This window comes from Pseudochaenichthys georgianus, chromosome 5 (genome assembly GCF_902827115.2).
Source record: "Pseudochaenichthys georgianus chromosome 5, fPseGeo1.2, whole genome shotgun sequence".
NCBI lineage: Eukaryota > Metazoa > Chordata > Actinopteri > Perciformes > Channichthyidae > Pseudochaenichthys > Pseudochaenichthys georgianus.
Window position 1 is genome coordinate 45,239,158 of NC_047507.1, and position 17,644 is coordinate 45,256,801.

The 17,644-nt window shown below is 42.0% G+C and overlaps 1 protein-coding gene across 1 annotated transcript in view; it reads left to right on the plus strand.

Moving 5' to 3' along the window:
- The window catches only part of LOC117446707 (receptor-type tyrosine-protein phosphatase gamma-like), a 673,776-nt gene that overhangs the window by 433,831 nt on the left and 222,301 nt on the right, over window positions 1–17,644 (plus strand). Inside the window, 1 exon segment of the mRNA XM_034083054.1 lies at window positions 624–719. Within this exon segment, the coding sequence (XP_033938945.1) occupies window positions 624–719 (96 nt within the window).

Consider the following 17,644-nt stretch of genomic DNA (forward strand, 5'->3'; position numbering starts at 1 on the left):
CCACAAACCTGCAGGGAGGGTTGAAATATACACGGATTCAAATCAAACAATGCCAGTCATTGTTAGATTACATGATTTATATAGATTGCCAATTGCTGAAATGTGGTAAATGTTTAGTATTGTGTCGTAACGATACAAACATCTTCCCGGGGGAGCTTGCCCCCGGACCCCCCTAGAGGAGGTGAGGTCCACCACCTGCCCACACCCCCTGTCAAATTGTCTCACCCACATTGAGGATGCTTCATACACCCATGTTTTAAACCATGCATCAAGTCAGGCAAATTGGGTCCAAATGTTATTGCATCAACGATCTGTTAACATTAAAATGAATAAATATATGCTGTAACTATTTTTGCTCTAGGCAACTCAAGGGCTCAGGTAATGTGATTACTTTATGAATAATGGTCCAAAATAACATTAAAGGCATAGGGTTTTTTGTTAAGAAACATACTTTCGTCGCCGGCCGGCCGATACATGCCGCGCATTAAGTGGGCCTGTCTGTCAATGACTCCCCGGGCCACTTTCCCCCCCAGTCCGCCCCTGGATGCAGTATTATTCTTTGTACATTATTCCTTGATACATGCATGTGGTTCTCTTCTCATGATCCTCCTCCTCTCTCACAGATGCAGGTGTACATGTACAACTCAGACGACTTTGACAGCCTGAGTGCAGCTCTGAGGGAGCAGAGGATCATCGCTGCCATGGCCGTCTTCTTCCAGGTAGGAACATTCTCCCTTGTGTGTTTTATAACAGTATGAAGAAGAGGCAAGTGTGTAGGATTTGGACTCCTGAACATCAGTTTATCATTGATCTGTGTGACAAAACACATCCCTCTTCTTCTTCTTCTTCTTCTTCTTCTTCTTCTTCTTCTTCTTCTTCTTCTTCTTCTTCCTCCTCCTCCTCCTCCTCCTCCTCCTCCTCCTCCTCCTCCTCCTCCTCCTCCTCCTCCTCCGGGTTTGATGATAGCTGAGTTTGGCTGTAAAACCTGTAGATTAGGATCATAGCCCTGCAGCCAATCAGGTCCTCCCGGGCTGTCCAGTGTCCGGTGGCTGCACTGGGATCAGTGTCAGCTGTATCTCTCTCAGTTGGCAGGAATACAGGTTCATTAGAGGCCATCGATGACCTACGTGTGCTTTTACTTGGACCATTAAGCCAGTTAATACTTCCCTCTCTCTCCAGCCTCTCCCTCCCTCCCTCCCTCCCTCCCTCCCTCCCTCCCTGTCTGGGTCTGTCTCTCCATTCCTTTGCTCTCAGGCCGTGTATACAGTATGTCCAACACTGTCTCCTACCAAATTACTTTACTATTTCAACACCAAGTCAACGTTTTTTAAAGTAAAGGAATCCTTGAATAACTGTTAGTGCAATTAATGGCTCACCAACTTCAAATGTTAACACAGAGAGAGAGATCAATAAAACACAAACACACATATGGTTGAGATTAATTATTATTCAGTTGTGCAACAACAAATAATAATAGGGAAACATTTACCTTCTGCCACAGCAGCCAATCGCGGAAAAGCCCCCACGAATACAAGGAACAGAGGGCCGATATAGGGTTTCTAAATGACACACGCACATGTTCCCTAACCGTGTTTAACTAGCACACGAACATCATGTTCTCCAAACGGACACACCAACATCAGAGCAACATGTATGTTCCACATGTCCAAAGGTCATCATCTCATGATGTCTTTAGGAGTCTTGCAGGATATTAATTATCAAATTAACAACCTATACTTTTGCACATGAACACATATCATTTTCTTTACATTAACGAACATCCTTATCGTTAAGACTTTAACTGTATTATAAGACCTCCCTTGGGCTTCCTCTGACCTTGGCCAATGTACTTAACATGGGTACATCTGCTGATAATTGCGGAAGAGGCAATGGAGCCTCTCTGACCTGTTACCTTAGAAACGCGCTGTCATAAGGAATCTGCCATAACAACACGACCTATGCCATGTCGTGCTGCTTTCCCTGATGGCTTGGAACACACACAGTGTTAATCAGCACTGTGTGAGGAATGGCGGGAAAACAAAGACTTTGGCTCCTTCTCGGTAAAAAACCAATCCGACTGGACCCGTGATACATTTAGAAAACCTTCTGCCTTTCATTGAACAGGCTTCTTCAGTACTGATGAACTGAATATGAAGTATCCAAAAAACAATCTGAAGAATCTAAAGCACGTCTCGTTAGCACCGACTTACATTCATGGGTAGAACACAACCTTACTGCTGCTTTCAGAGACATCTGAAGTGGTTTCTACGGGAACAGAACGTGTTGATTTCATGAATAGGAACTCTTAGCTTGTATTTGAAACAAAAGGGAACTCAATGTATTTGTCACGGTTAACAAATAATGTCAAACTGACTTGATTGGCTTCGAGTTGATCAAATCACGGTGTCCTGTCAAAGGCCCAGTGAGCAGACCCAATCTGTGGCTCCCGCTGAGCGGCACGTCGCGGAGCGATGAAGGGTCTGTGTGCACAATAGCATCTTCAGAGGGATTTGATATCAGCAAACTAGGTGTGGCTTGCTCAGCATCAGCCCCTGGAGGAATGATCTGTTGTTGAATCTATCCAAAGATAGACCCCAGCGCCACGGACCCTCTACTACCATCCATGAGCAACAGATGATTGCATGCTCAACTGTCCCAAATCATATTCCATTTCATGTCGAAATGATGTTTACATTTACAGGAATATAAAAGATATGCATTTTGCATTTTACAAATAGTTTTCTGACATTATAGTATACTATAGTGCATGGTTCTTATTGTTTGTATTGATCTCTGGTTAAATGATAAATACAAACAATAAGAACCATGCAATATTTCTCCACAGGACGTTATATTGCCAAATAGATGGGTAAGGGTTAGAAAGCATGTGAGCAGTTATGACAGAAACACATTGGAGGAGCGGGATGACGGACGGGGAGCAGGAAGAGCCTACTTTATTTTGAAAAGCAGCCAGAAATGCTTCCTTTCCTGATAAACCCCGCCGTAGCCAGCAGCGTCCCTCTATCTTCTGCTTCAGTTCTCCTTCCCGCCGCCTCCCTTCTCATGTGAGATGTGGCAGTATACACACATTTCCTCTGTACCTGGTGATATTGTGCATTTGCAGCTCGCACACCACAAAGATTGATTTGAACCCGTGCCCTCAATAACGTGGCTCTCCGGATTGATGCCGCCGGTTTGTGATCGAGTGTTTGCTCCTACGGTATGCAGAGATAAGTGTGTGGGCTCCGGCTTCAGTCGCTCTCCTGTCCGCTCACATGCTTCAGTTTGTCTTTGATGACCTGAACCGCACGCTGTGTGTGTGTGTGTGTGTGTGTGTGTGTGTGTGTGTGTGTGTGTGTGTGTGTGTGTGTGTGTGTGTGTGTGTGTGTGTGTGTCCGTTACTTTTATTAAACAGCTCAAACAGAATATCTCAAAGAATCTAACTAGAATTTAGAACAAGAGTCAAATTACTTTAATATTTTACAAAAAGTCAATCAGAACTTCTTTTGTCAACAGTACGACTTGATGCAACAATATCATCTAGAAATGTCACATATATAATTATTATATACACGTTAAAAGTAATTTGTTCTGCAAAATGATGACTTTTACTTTTCAATGACATTTTGAATGTTACTTGTAATGAAGTGTTCTGACAGTAATGTATTGTTCCTGTTACAAAGGCGAAGCCTCTGAGAAGTGGGCGTAGTGTGTGTGTGCTCCCACTGTGTGCTCCCACTGTGTGCTCATACAGGCTCAAAGTCAAACGACCGGGCCGTGAAAGAACAATCAGAATCCCGTGTATAGATGTAAGGCCCAGAGTGCTACTTTGCTACACACTGTGCTATCATTGCTTCTTTCAGTCTGTTGCACATGCTGTTGCTAATCAATTGAATGTATAGGGTTTATGCACAAACGTAATCAAATACTTTGATTTGTCACGTATGCACGCTGTTTTCCTCCCCGTCCGTGAGTCTCCGCAGCGACTGCACTGCTGCTCCCGTGTCATGTATTCATTAAATCATCACACTGGACGTACAGGACAGATTGGGCCATCACGCTTTATGACCCAGAATCCATTGCACTGCATTTGTGATTGAAATAGATGGCAGTTGTAAAAGGCTATCAGTGCCCTTTTATCTGCGTATGTACTGTTCTCCACACCCTGAGCTCGAGGCAGCGCCACGCGCCAGAGGCCCAGAGGGATGTGCATGACATGGAGAATCCATTTGATTTGTTGCTCCTTGTTGCGTAAGGGAACACGAGGATCCCGCTGAGTCTTATTTCACATGTGGGCATCCGGCCTTTATTCCTTATTGTAGTAATGTGAGAGGCTGAAGAAGGGAGAGGTAAGATACAGAACTAAGAGAAGGGGGAGAGGTAAGATACAGAACTAAGAGAAGGGGGAGAGGTAAGATACAGAACTAAGAGAAGGGGGAGAGGTAAGATACAGAACTAAGAGAAGGGGGAGAGGTAAGATACAGAACTAAGAGAAGGGGGAGGTAAGATACAGAACTAAGAGAAGGGGGAGAGGTAAGATACAGAACTAAGAGAAGGGAGAGGTAAGATACAGAACTAAGAGAAGGGAGAGGTAAGATACAGAACTAAGAGAAGGGGGAGAGGTAAGATACAGAACTAAGAGAAGGGGGAGAGGTAAGATACAGAACTAAGAGAAGGGGGAGGTAAGATACAGAACTAAGAGAAGGGGGAGAGGTAAGATACAGAACTAAGAGAAGGGGGAGAGGTAAGATACAGAACTAAGAGAAGGGGGAGAGGTAAGATACAGAACTAAGAGAAGGGGGAGAGGTAAGATACAGAACTAAGAGAAGGGGGAGGTAAGATACAGAACTAAGAGAAGGGGAGAGGTAAGATACAGAACTAAGATAAGGGGGAGAGAGTAAGATACAGAACTAAGAGAAGGGGGAGAGGTAAGATACAGAACTAAGAGAAGGGGGAGAGGTAAGATACAGAACTAAGAGAAGGGGGAGGTAAGATACAGAACTAAGAGAAGGGGGAGAGGTAAGATACAGAACTAAGAGAAGGGGGAGAGGTAAGATACAGAACTAAGAGAAGGGGGAGAGGTAAGATACAGAACTAAGAGAAGGGAGAGGTAAGATACAGAACTAAGAGAAGGGGGAGAGGTAAGATACAGAACTAAGAGAAGGGGGAGAGGTAAGATACAGAACTAAGAGAAGGGAGAGGTAAGATACAGAACTAAGAGAAGAGGGGAGGTAAGATACAGAACTAAGAGAAGGGGGAGAGGTAAGATACAGAACTAAGAGAAGGGGGAGAGGTAAGATACAGAACTAAGAGAAGGGGGAGAGGTAAGATACAGAACTAAGAGAAGAGGGAGGTAAGATACAGAACTAAGAGAAGGGGGAGAGGTAAGATACAGAACTAAGAGAAGGGGGAGGTAAGATACAGAACTAAGAGAAGGGGGAGGTAAGATACAGAACTAAGATAAGGGGGACAGGTAAGATACAGAACTAAGAGAAGGGGGAGAGGTAAGATACAGAACTAAGAGAAGGGAGAGGTAAGATACAGAACTAAGATAAGGGGGACAGGTAAGATACAGAACTAAGAGAAGGGGGAGAGGTAAGATACAGAACTAAGAGAAGGGGGAGAGGTAAGATACAGAACTAAGAGAAGGGAGAGGTAAGATACAGAACTAAGATAAGGGGGACAGGTAAGATACAGAACTAAGATAAGGGGGAGAGGTAAGATACAGAACTAAGAGAAGGGGGAGAGGTAAGATACAGAACTAAGAGAAGGGGGAGAGGTAAGATACAGAACTAAGAGAAGGGGGAGAGGTAAGATACAGAACTAAGAGAAGGGGGAGAGGGTAAGATACAGAATTAAGAGAAGGGGGAGGTAAGATACAGAACTAAGAGAAGGGGGAGAGGTAAGATACAGAACTAAGAGAAGGGGGAGAGGTAAGATACAGAACTAAGAGAAGGGGGAGAGGTAAGATACAGAACTAAGAGAAGGGAGAGGTAAGATACAGAAACTAAGAGAAGGGAGAGGTAAGATACAGAACTAAGAGAAGGGGGAGAGGTAAGATACAGAACTAAGAGAAGGGGGAGAGGTAAGATACAGAACTAAGAGAAGGGGGAGAGGTAAGATACAGAACTAAGAGAAGGGGGAGAGGTAAGATACAGAACTAAGAGAAGGGGGAGAGGTAAGATACAGAACTAAGAGAAGGGGAGAGGTAAGATACAGAATTAAGAGAAGGGGGAGGTAAGATACAGAACTAAGAGAAGGGGGGAGAGGTAAGATACAGAACTAAGAGAAGGGGGAGAGGTAAGATACAGAACTAAGAGAAGGGGGAGAGGTAAGATACAGAACTAAGAGAAGGGAGAGGTAAGATACAGAACTAAGAGAAGGGAGAGGTAAGATACAGAACTAAGAGAAGGGGGAGAGGTAAGATACAGAACTAAGAGAAGGGGGAGAGGTAAGATACAGAACTAAGAGAAGGGGGAGAGGTAAGATACAGAACTAAGAGAAGGGGGAGAGGTAAGATACAGAACTAAGATAAGGGGGAGAGGTAAGATACAGAACTAAGAGAAGGGGGAGAGGTAAGATACAGAACTAAGAGAAGGGGGAGGTAAGATACAGAACTAAGAGAAGGGGGAGAGGTAAGATACAGAACTAAGAGAAGGGGGAGGTAAGATACAGAACTAAGAGAAGGGGGAGAGGTAAGATACAGAACTAAGAGAAGGGGGAGGTAAGATACAGAACTAAGAGAAGGGGGAGAGGTAAGATACAGAACTAAGAGAAGGGGGAGGTAAGATACAGAACTAAGAGAAGGGGGAGAGGTAAGATACAGAACTAAGAGAAGGGGGAGAGGTAAGATACAGAACTAAGATAAGGGGGAGAGGTAAGATACAGAACTAAGAGAAGGGGGAGAGGTAAGATACAGAACTAAGAGAAGGGGGAGGTAAGATACAGAACTAAGAGAAGGGGGAGAGGTAAGATACAGAACTAAGAGAAGGGGGAGGTAAGATACAGAACTAAGAGAAGGGGAGAGGTAAGATACAGAACTAAGAGAAGGGGGAGGTAAGATGCATAACTAAGAGAAGGGGGAGAGGTAAGATACAGAACTAAGAGAAGGGGGAGGTAAGATACAGAACTAAGAGAAGGGGGAGAGGTAAGATACAGAACTAAGAGAAGGGGGAGGTAAGATACAGAACTAATAGAAGGGGGAGAGGTAAGATACAGAACTAAGAGAAGGGGGAGAGGTAAGATACAGAACTAAGAGAAGGGGGAGGTAAGATACAGAACTAAGAGAAGGGGGAGGTAAGATACAGAACTAAGAGAAGGGGGAGGTAAGATACAGAACTAAGAGAACGAAGGAAAGCCTGACTTAAACTCCACATTGACTCACGCTGCTCACTGAGTGTGTGAGACAAAGACAACGGAGGAGGAAGAGACCTCTAAAGAGCTTTACAGCTTCTTCCTGAAGACATTGACTGATACCATGGACAGAAGGGCTGACACATGTGAATCAGTGCTTTTAAAATAACTTTATTGATCACTATGTAAGCACTATCCATGGAGGAAGGCCATGTTAAGAGCCACATCTGCACAGCCACGCTGAAAGGTCCTGTCGGAGAGGGCGGGACACCAGGGTTGACTGGGTAGACTTGTGTGCTGCGGCCCCAACCTTCTGGAGTGCACTTCCTGCAGAGATCCGCAATGCTGCTTCCCTGGACATCTTCAAGTCATCGTTACAAACTCACCATGGCCTTTGACCCCTGACCCATCAGTCCCCCTGCTTCCACTCCTACTGCTATTTATTTACTTTATTATTTGCCCCTTTTGTTTGTTTGTTTGTTGTTTGTTCACCATGTAAAGCGGCCTTAGGTCCCTTGAAAGGCGCTATACAAATGTAATCTATTATTATTATTATTATTATTATTAGACTTGTTCTTAAAATTGTTTAAACTTCAGTTCCACCTGGAGTGAATCCACCAGCTACCCTGCAGTCTACAAAGTACTTCAGACTAGCTGCACCTTCACCAGCTTTGAGAACACTTTCATGATCAATCATTATAAAACATATCATATATATTATTCTGAAATGGACCAATCTGCACAACGACTACTTTTACTGTCTTTCACTATATTTTGATGAGAATACTTTCTACTTTCACTTGAGGAACATTTTGAATGCAGGACTTTTACTGTAACAGAGTATTCCTACACTCTGGTACTTCTACTTTGAATGAAGTACAAGATCTGAGTACTTATACTTTTACTCAAGTACCATATCTGAGTACTTGTACTTTTACTCAAGTACAAGATCTGAGTACTTTTACTCAAGTACAAGATCTGAGTACTTCTACCACCTCTGCAGGACACAAAAGGTCAGGATGAATGTGGGAAAGAACGGGTGGTACAACAGTACCCATTCAGCAGTGTGTCACAGGAGTGACTGAAGCTGCTTTGGACAGTAGTCGAGGAAGGACCAGGGATTTAGCAGGACAACAACATGTCTTCACATTCAGAGAGAGTCCTCTAGCAGGGCAAAGGAGGACATTGTGTATGTTCTTAGGGTGGATGGCTTTATCAAAAGATAATTGTTTTAAAAGCCCAGAGAAAGGGCGAGGGGATTACATCAGGTTGATTCATTATTAAAAAGGATGGACCGACAATGTTTTCTTCTGTTTGATTTGCAGGACTGTGAAGACAGACCAGTCTCACATATAATGAATGCAGCCAGAAAGATTCACAAATCCTTTTAAATAAAAAAAACCTGAAATGGTTAAAATAAATCCACACAGAAAAATGTGGTTTGTTAAAATAATGTCTTTGTATTCCAAAGTATTTGTTCTACATGCAGGCTTAAAGAAGGTATTTCAATGACACACTCCAAACATGCATTTGATGAAGAGGGCTCCTACTTGAATATAATTATGTGTAGATTTACATTAAAATGTTTTTATATTTATGATAAATACATTTGTACAAATCATTTTTCATAAATGGATTCAAGCGCTACTTGACGCCTCTTTTGACATCGTGTTAAAAGTGCAAGAGAAACCCATTTGTGTTTCTCTTGCACTTTTAATTCAACACCCCCCAAAGAGAGTAATTACACAGTGTATGCCAACACTAACAGCCACCACTGAGCTCTACAGTCACAGTGCACACTGCGTGACACAACATCAGCCTCAGCGTTATGCAGCAACACTGAAACATCATTACATGTTGGCTTTCATCTTATAACTATCTGCCAGGAATTTCAGAAGATATCTAATGTTTGTTTAAATTAAAGAAGTTTTTGTTCTTCATAGTGAAGCAACATAATGTCACTAAAGCATGCCTGGAGAAATAATGTATTAAAATGTAATACATTATTTCTCCAGGCATGCTTTAGTGACATTAATTTAATAATTAAATTAATGTTTGAACCAACATAAATGAACCACATGATATGTTTGACACAATGTCATGGAAGGCGTGATACAAAAACAAAAAGAACAGCCACACAACTCCCAGCTTCATTAGAGGACTGTAATTAGTTCCGATGTTAGCACACTCCTTACAATCACAATGTATACATTTGCTGTCATCTTCACCAACACATGACCTGTAACAGACCCCCTAGAGCAGGGGTTCCCAAAGTGGGGGTTGCGAGCCCCCGGGGGGTCGCGAGATGATTACAAAATTAAAATAAAATAAAAAAGTATCAATTTTTTGTAATTATTATTATTAATAATAACGTGTGCATAGACATTCTTCAGGGGCGGACTAGCCATCTGTATCATTTCCCCGCAATGAGGCTCCCCCTTTGACAATCCACTAGCGCAGTGTTTCTAAAACTTTTTCATACCAAGGACACTTCAACAATAAAAAAAAACTCACGGACCACCTGACTCCACAAACATCCAAAAACAATAGGCCTGCTCACCACTCCAACAGTACAGAACAGCCTAACGGTACAGCAGCTTTAGACGAATCTTCCACCGCTTCCAACGCTTCTCTGCCCATTGACTTTGAATGGGGATGACGTCACTTTGCCTCGCTTTTCGCCGAACTGCATTGTGGGGGAGCGAAGCGAAGATTTCCAGGATTTCCAGGATTCAAAAGTTGAGCAATGTTCAACTTTTGAAGCTGAGCTGGAAGCGTCAGCCAATCAAGCACGTTTATGCAAATCTGACAGTAGAAGCGCTAGCCAATCAAACCGCGTGTAAGCAGGGAGAACCAGACCGCAGTTCATTTCCTCATATTCCAAACGAGAAATTACGGTAGCAAATCACCCGGTTCTTTACGACCAGACTATTTACCGGGATACAAACCGGAGGAACCAGGCATGGAGGGAGGTGGCAGAGACAGTGGGTGAAACTGGTAGGTTTTCGCCTGTTTGGGGAGTTTATATATATATATATATTGCTCGCATAAAATCCCCGGGGTTGTTTGCTTTGTATGTCGGGGGCGGGAGATTCATGTGATTGGTTGTTGGTCGTGTTGCTCGCAAAAAATCCCCAAGCTGTCAGACACGCCCAGCTCCAAGATTTTTTAAAAGCTGCTGTGCGGACGTACCGTAATAATGACAGCTTAACCTTCTCTATATCGCCTCGTTCACACAATAAATCAACAATACAATACAGATTATATAAGCATTTAGTTCAAATGCTCTCAGGTTTTACACCTCTTATGAAATGTAGACTACATTTATTACGGAGTTTATGTCCAACAGACTCACAGATCGTTTGGCTACTGAGAGATATGCAAACACACCGCATAGTACGACACAAACCTCCGCTGTGGATTTTCAAAACAAAATACAGTAAAACTATGGTCGCAGGCCCAAGTTTAACTCTGAGGCCTGCATGGTCTGCCTACAAAACAAAAATAAAAAACTTTATGCAGCCCCAACAACAGCCTCTGATCATCAACAGACTTCATGCTTCATTGGATGAATATATTAGATAATAATCTCTATCTCACTCATAACATCTAAATCTACTTCCAGCATGGATAAATGTTCACAAAATACATCCATTGTTTGTTCTATAAGCTTCTTGAAATCCAAAAAAACACAGTTTTTCTAGAACAGATTACAAATCGCCTGCAAATGGTACAAACAAGCGGAGGCGCGGGAAGGTATTTTGAGTGGGGGTGTTGAGGTGCTGGACTCCAGTGAACACTATTATGGGCACTATAGAGCACACACAAAAGCGCGAGCACCAGGGGCTACAGTGGAATGTTCTACTGCAACACTCCCCACACGCAAACACACAGTACACCCGCGACTGTTACTATTCTTTCACACACAGTGACGTCACGAGCTACCCACAATGCAACGCGCGCCATATATATATATATAAATACACCATTTTCCTGGAGGTGCACATATCCTGGAGGTGCAAATATAAACAGCTAGCTAACGTAGCCAGGCAGAGCGCACTAGGTTTGTTTTCTGAATTAACGACCGAAGAAATCGCTGCATGTCTTCGGATTACATCTCTGGACTTGAGGGGTGTGCTCTAGGTCGTTACCAGCATAAACTAGAGCTGTGTGGGTTGTCGGATTGCTCCTTACAGACTGCCTGCAGATGTATGGAAAAACGACCCTAGAAAGTGGCCTTCTAGGGTCGGCCCAATACCCGTATGTGTGTGTGAAAGAATGAAGGCTCGATAATCAGCTCACGTCATATAGGCAGGGGTAAAGTGCTATTTTCTACGAGTGGGGAGCGGACCTCACCTCCTCTAGGGGGGTCCGGGGGGATGCCCCCCCAGGAAGATTTTTTTTAAAATATTGAAGTTAAAAGCACCTGGTGCACTTTGAGAGCAACATGAAGAGATCTATGGATACATCTCTCAACACCCAGATGAAACACAACTGTAAACAGATGTTCTTTTTCTTTATGGATATTTTACAAATCACTCCCCTTTCAAACTGTATTCTTGTTTTACTGCCATATAGTATTTCATAACTGTTTTTCCTTTATTCTCTTTTTTTATAACGATAATGATCATATGAAGATGTGCCGCGGAAATAATCTTTTGAATAATTTGTGACCAAACCGTTTGAGACCCACTGAGATAACTTAGACTAAAGTTAACTATCTAAACACTCGGAGAGTCCTTTAGCTCACCTGAGCCTCTCAGTCTGAGAGGAGAGCTCTCCTCCAGCTTGTTGTGGAACCAACAGCAACAGCTCCGTATGTCCGTTAGTGCAGCTAGCTAACCAGATGCTAACAACACCTTCCCTGCTGGCACCGGCCGAGCTTGAATGACACAAGCACACTTTTATTTCCATGCAACTCTCTGATTGGTCCTGGTGTCATGCCTCTGTTGCATTCACTGAACACGGGAAATTACAGTCCTGCCGTCCTCTCTAGTGTCATGAGGTTCACGTAAAGCACGGTTAATGTATTATATTATTGAGGTAGAATTGTCCGGGGCTACAGAAAAAACATTCGGGGCAGGCCAGGCGACGCCACTGGCGAGCACACACACTACAAAGATGTAAAATATTATTTTACCAACAATGTGGAATTTGTTGGCTACATATTACACAGACTATGCACAGCGGGAGCAGCAATAACCGTCAAATAATAATTCAGACAGGGGAGCTCCGCACCACCTGCCTGCCGCTAGGGGGTGCTGCAGCGCCCTCAGCACCCCCCTTCCCGCGCCCATGCAAACAAGTGGCAACAGGTGTGATGAAGGTGTTGCGCTGGGCTATATCATGCACTCGAAAGCGAAACTTAAGCTTGCTCCATTGCGGAGATATTCCCGCGAGAGTGCGGAAAACTTAAATTAATTCCCCCGTTGACAGGGGGGTCGCCAGTCTCTGGCACTGTTATTTTGGGGGTCGCGGGCTGACAGGTTTGGGAACCCTTGCCCTAGAGGACCTCAGCCTGACTGGATTCAGCCCACATGATGTACCTGACAGTGACGTGTTGCTCACTGTAATAACGTTAGCAATTATGCAAAAAACAGCTGCTAGCCGTCTCGGAGTACACTGCACTATAGACATTTAAAAAAATATATAATCTCAAAACCTTAATATGTTCACTTCGCTATTTAAATGCTGAACGGTTTAGCCATGATGGTGTACTTATTTGTCTGTATATTGTATTACAAGTGTGTGCTGTCGCTCTACATTTAACATGTTAGCTTACTCTTTCTTATTGTTTGCCTTTCTTACATGTCAGATGCAACCTGATCTCACCAGAATGCGTGACTCCACCACGACTTCTTAACACCGCATTGCGTGGTGGAGTCACGAACTTTGTTACATTTACGTGTCGGCACCACGCAAACAACCCCAATGTAAAGTGAATGAGGCTCGTGGTGCAACGTCCCGCAGTGAGCTTTTATTCTATAAAACGTTTTTTTTAAGTCTACTTTATATCTTGTAGTAACTCACGGGAGGCTTCTTTTATTTTATTTGTATTCATAATAATTAAAAAAATTCGTCAGAATGTAAAATTACATTAGTTACGAATTTGTGTTCTCAAAAAACAGTGCATTGTGTGTAATGCAACTGTGATTTTTATTAAATTAGTTAGTTTTTAAGGAAGGCCAGAGCTTCAGCTGTGTCAAATAGATTGTTCCCTTTAGTTAACGTTATTTAAAAGATAATGATCATGGCCCCTGTATTGTATTACGAGCGTCCATTCCCATTGGATAACGGAGAATTTTACACCCGGAAGTAAGAATTCTCCTTTCTGTCGATTGATTTTACAGTGATATCTGCACTACTCATCGACTAAAAAACACCAGATTGTCCTTGTTAATTACACAACATTGATTGGTTTGAATTGTGTGCAATGCTTTTGTATTTTCCCCCTTCGATTCGGAGAAACAAATGTTTTTTCGGAGTTTTAGGATGGCCGAAGACACTATACTACCCAGAATCCTCAGCTATCGTTTGGGACTACACCATGTGCTTAGCTTGACAAACCCGTGATCAGTCCTCAACCTCTGTGATTGGATGCGCGACGTTTACACAGAGCGTCCAAAAGGACTTTGAAATGGAATGAAACCCATCTACGGCACACTATTCAAAACAGGAATCTAACGTGTCCTCCCCCCCCCCCCCCTTAGGTCACAGGCTCCTCCAACAGTGCTACGCAATAAAACAGATAGGCCTACACATAAAAAATAGTGAAATAGTGCAATAAGAGTCTATATACAAGTGATTGGAATATGATATATTAGATAAATAATTTCTAAGTAGCAGCCAGATGAATGTTATTTCTAAGTTCAGGTGTTTAATAGTCTTCTGGCCTGTGGGATGAAGCAGTCTCTGTGTCTGGTGGTTTTAGTCCGAATGCTGTGGTACCGCCTGCCAGACTGCAGCAGACAGAACCGTTTGTGGCTGGGGAGATGGTGGTCTTTTATAATCCTGAGGGCTTTCTTTAAGGTTAACCTGGTATTTTTAATCCACTACATTTATTTTAGTTACTTTACAGATTTGGATTAATGATGTGAAATATAAACAGCCCTTAAATCAGACTTTAGTTACACCTGAGTGAAATTCAGTGAAGGTGATTGTCAAGTGCCAACAATCAGGAGAGATATTTGATAGTTGGTGCTTGAGAAGACTAAATATTTATCTGCAGATCCGTTTAAAGCATATTCATTACTCGTTATTCTCTAATAGTTCATTAAAGACTGTATATAATTGCTATTTTGCACATCCCTTTCAAGATTTCAAGATTTTCTAAGGTTTATTGACATATCATATACACAACAGTGTAGTTATGCAATGAATGAACAACTTGGGTCACAGGTTCATCAACAGTGCATTACAAGACATCTATCAATATGTGTGTATACTTCCACCATTACACTGTCGTATTCTGCACATTTCTTATACTATCTACATACATAAGATTATAATTAATGTGTATAATATCAGTTAAAATAAGTGCTTCAACATAGTTAACATTGCAGGAAAGTTGATTGTCAAGTTCCAAAACAAACCATGCAATTTAGACTTTGTCAGCCTTAATATCTAGATACCCCCAAAGCTTTTTTCCTATTGAAATGAAGACCTTAACCTAAAGTATTCTTTAATGTTTAATTAAAGCCTTATTAGTTAGCACATCCTCCTATCAGGCACTAAACTGTTTTATTCTAGATATCATTTGAGTATCTTCTTGATATTTTCTATTCTATATTTATATAATTGACCTTCTACTTTCCCACTATTTTGTATGTACTCTTAATATTTAAATGTTTTCATAAAATATAACACATTCAAAAGTGCTTTACAAAAATGAAAGACATTAAGAAAAAGGCATTTTAAACAGTCGTTAAAAAGCAACACAATCTTCCTGCATTGCAATTACTCTAAACGTGTAATAACGTGCTTTAACCAGTAGGTGGTTTGGGTTAAAAAAGTTTACAGTGTTAACAAAATAAAATATACTGCTGTTTCCGGTTTAGTTTACGACGAATATTATTTTGTTATTGTTTTGATATTTGTAACACAAAAGCGATGGAAAAACCCCACAGCAACACAGAAAAGATGGCCTTAACATGACCCAGCGGTCTAGTAGTTAATACAAAACAATAATATCAAAACAAAATATGACTACTAATTTATTGTGAAATTAAAACAGAACGGTAAAAGAATAGTTTCCGGTCTATTCTGATGCCCGATCTCTGTAGATAAATAAAGAACTACGACAGATGTGTAATATTTAATGCAGCCAAACCATTTATTACAATGCATTCATGTGATGACTTTCAAAGAGTAAAGCAAGCACTGCTGAATAAAGTATGATTTTCTCTTTTACGAAACCTTTTTTATATGGAATGCAGTTGGAGGTCAACCAATCAAAGAGCTTGAGGACTGATCACGGGGTTTGTCAAGCTAAGCACATGGTGTAGTCCCAAACGATAGCTGAGGATTCTGGGTAGTGTTCTGCTGTCCAAAAACTCCGAAAAAATCTTTGTTTCTCCGAATCGAAGGGGGAAAATACAAAAGCATTGCACACAATTCAAACCAATCAATGTTGTGTAATTAACAAGGACAATTTTGTGTTTTTTAGTCGATGAGTAGAGCAGATATCACTGTAAAATCAATCGACAGTAAGGAGAATTCTTACTTCCGGGTGTACAATTCTCCGTTATCCAATGGGAATGGACGCTCGTAATACAATACAGGGGACATGATAATTATCTTTTAAATAACGTTAACTGAAGGGAACAATCTATTTGACACAGCTGAAGCTCTGGCCTTCCTTAAAAACTAACTAATTTAATAAAAATCACAGTTGCATTACACACAATGCACTGTTTTTTGAGAACACAAATTCGTAACTAATGTAATTTTTACATTCTGACGAATTTTTTTAATTATTATGAATACAAATAAAATAAAAGAAGCCTCCCGTGAGATACTACAAGCTATAAAGTAGATTTTAAAAACGTTTTATAGAATAAAAGCTCCCTGAAGGACGTTGTAGAAATGCGTGTGTGCACCACGACAAAGGAGCCTCATTCACTTTACATTGGGGTTGTTTGCGTGGTGCCGACACGTAAATGTAACAAAGTTCGTGACTCGTGGTGTTAAGGAGTCGTGGTGGAGTCACGCATTCTGGTGAGATCAGGTTGGTCAGATGTATGTGTGACTCATCCCGCTGCTACTGAGAGGGAAACCACACTTTGAATTGAAAGTATTTCCTTACTCTGTGCAGACAGATATATGTTTTATATTTATTCAAAGTTTAACAGATGGTCTGTAAGACACAGTAGGAGGTGAAGTAAGTCAGGAGGAAGACGATACAGAGTGAGGAGCCTGGACAGATGACAGGAAGGGACGGGCGCAGTGAGAGGGAGAGAGAAGTGTCCAGGAGAGAAATATGAGAACACGTCCCTTTGTTCCAGCGTTTATTTTTTCTGATTTCTCACTGCAGTGGCCGGTCCCTGGAGAGAGAGAGGGAGATGGAGCTGGGGGGGGGGGGGGGGGGGGGGTATTGAGACACTGCGAGATGTAGGATTTGATGAGGGATAAAGTGGTAGATAGAGAGAGAGGAAGACACTGTGATGAGGGGCCCGGTGGCTGAGGGTCTCGGGGGACCAGCCTGTGGGCTTTTAGAGACAAACATTAATAATGAAACGTTAATTCCCTATGTCCTCCTTTCCTTCTCTCCCTCACTGTCTCTGTCCTTTTCTCTCCGTGAATCCATGGTTACTTTTATTTCTCTGAATCTCCTTTTCTTTATACACACACTTTTTTTCCTCACCCACTTTCTTTTTTGTCCCCAACACAAGCTCTTATTGCAGTTCCATTTATTAACTTACATAACATAGCACTGCGTGTGTGTGTGTGTGTGTGTGCGCGTGTGTGTGTGTGCGTGTGTGTGTGTGTGTGCGCGCGCGTGTGCGTGTGTGTGCGCGCACGTGTGTATGTGTGTGTCACAAACAGCACTGCTGCTCCTGCCGGCCCTTTCTTTCTACATTTCAAAATAGTGTATTGTAATAGTTATTTCAGACAGCACTTATTCGTTCATGGGGTCACTTCATCCTTTTCCTATCCATAAAATATTTCAGAATAAAATCATTGTGTTTACTGTCAAGGAGTTATATCCACATATAAATGATAGAGGGCTTTTATTTTGAAACTTTAAAAGGATTTTTCCTTCATGTCTGTCAATAGAGAACTGCAGTGACGC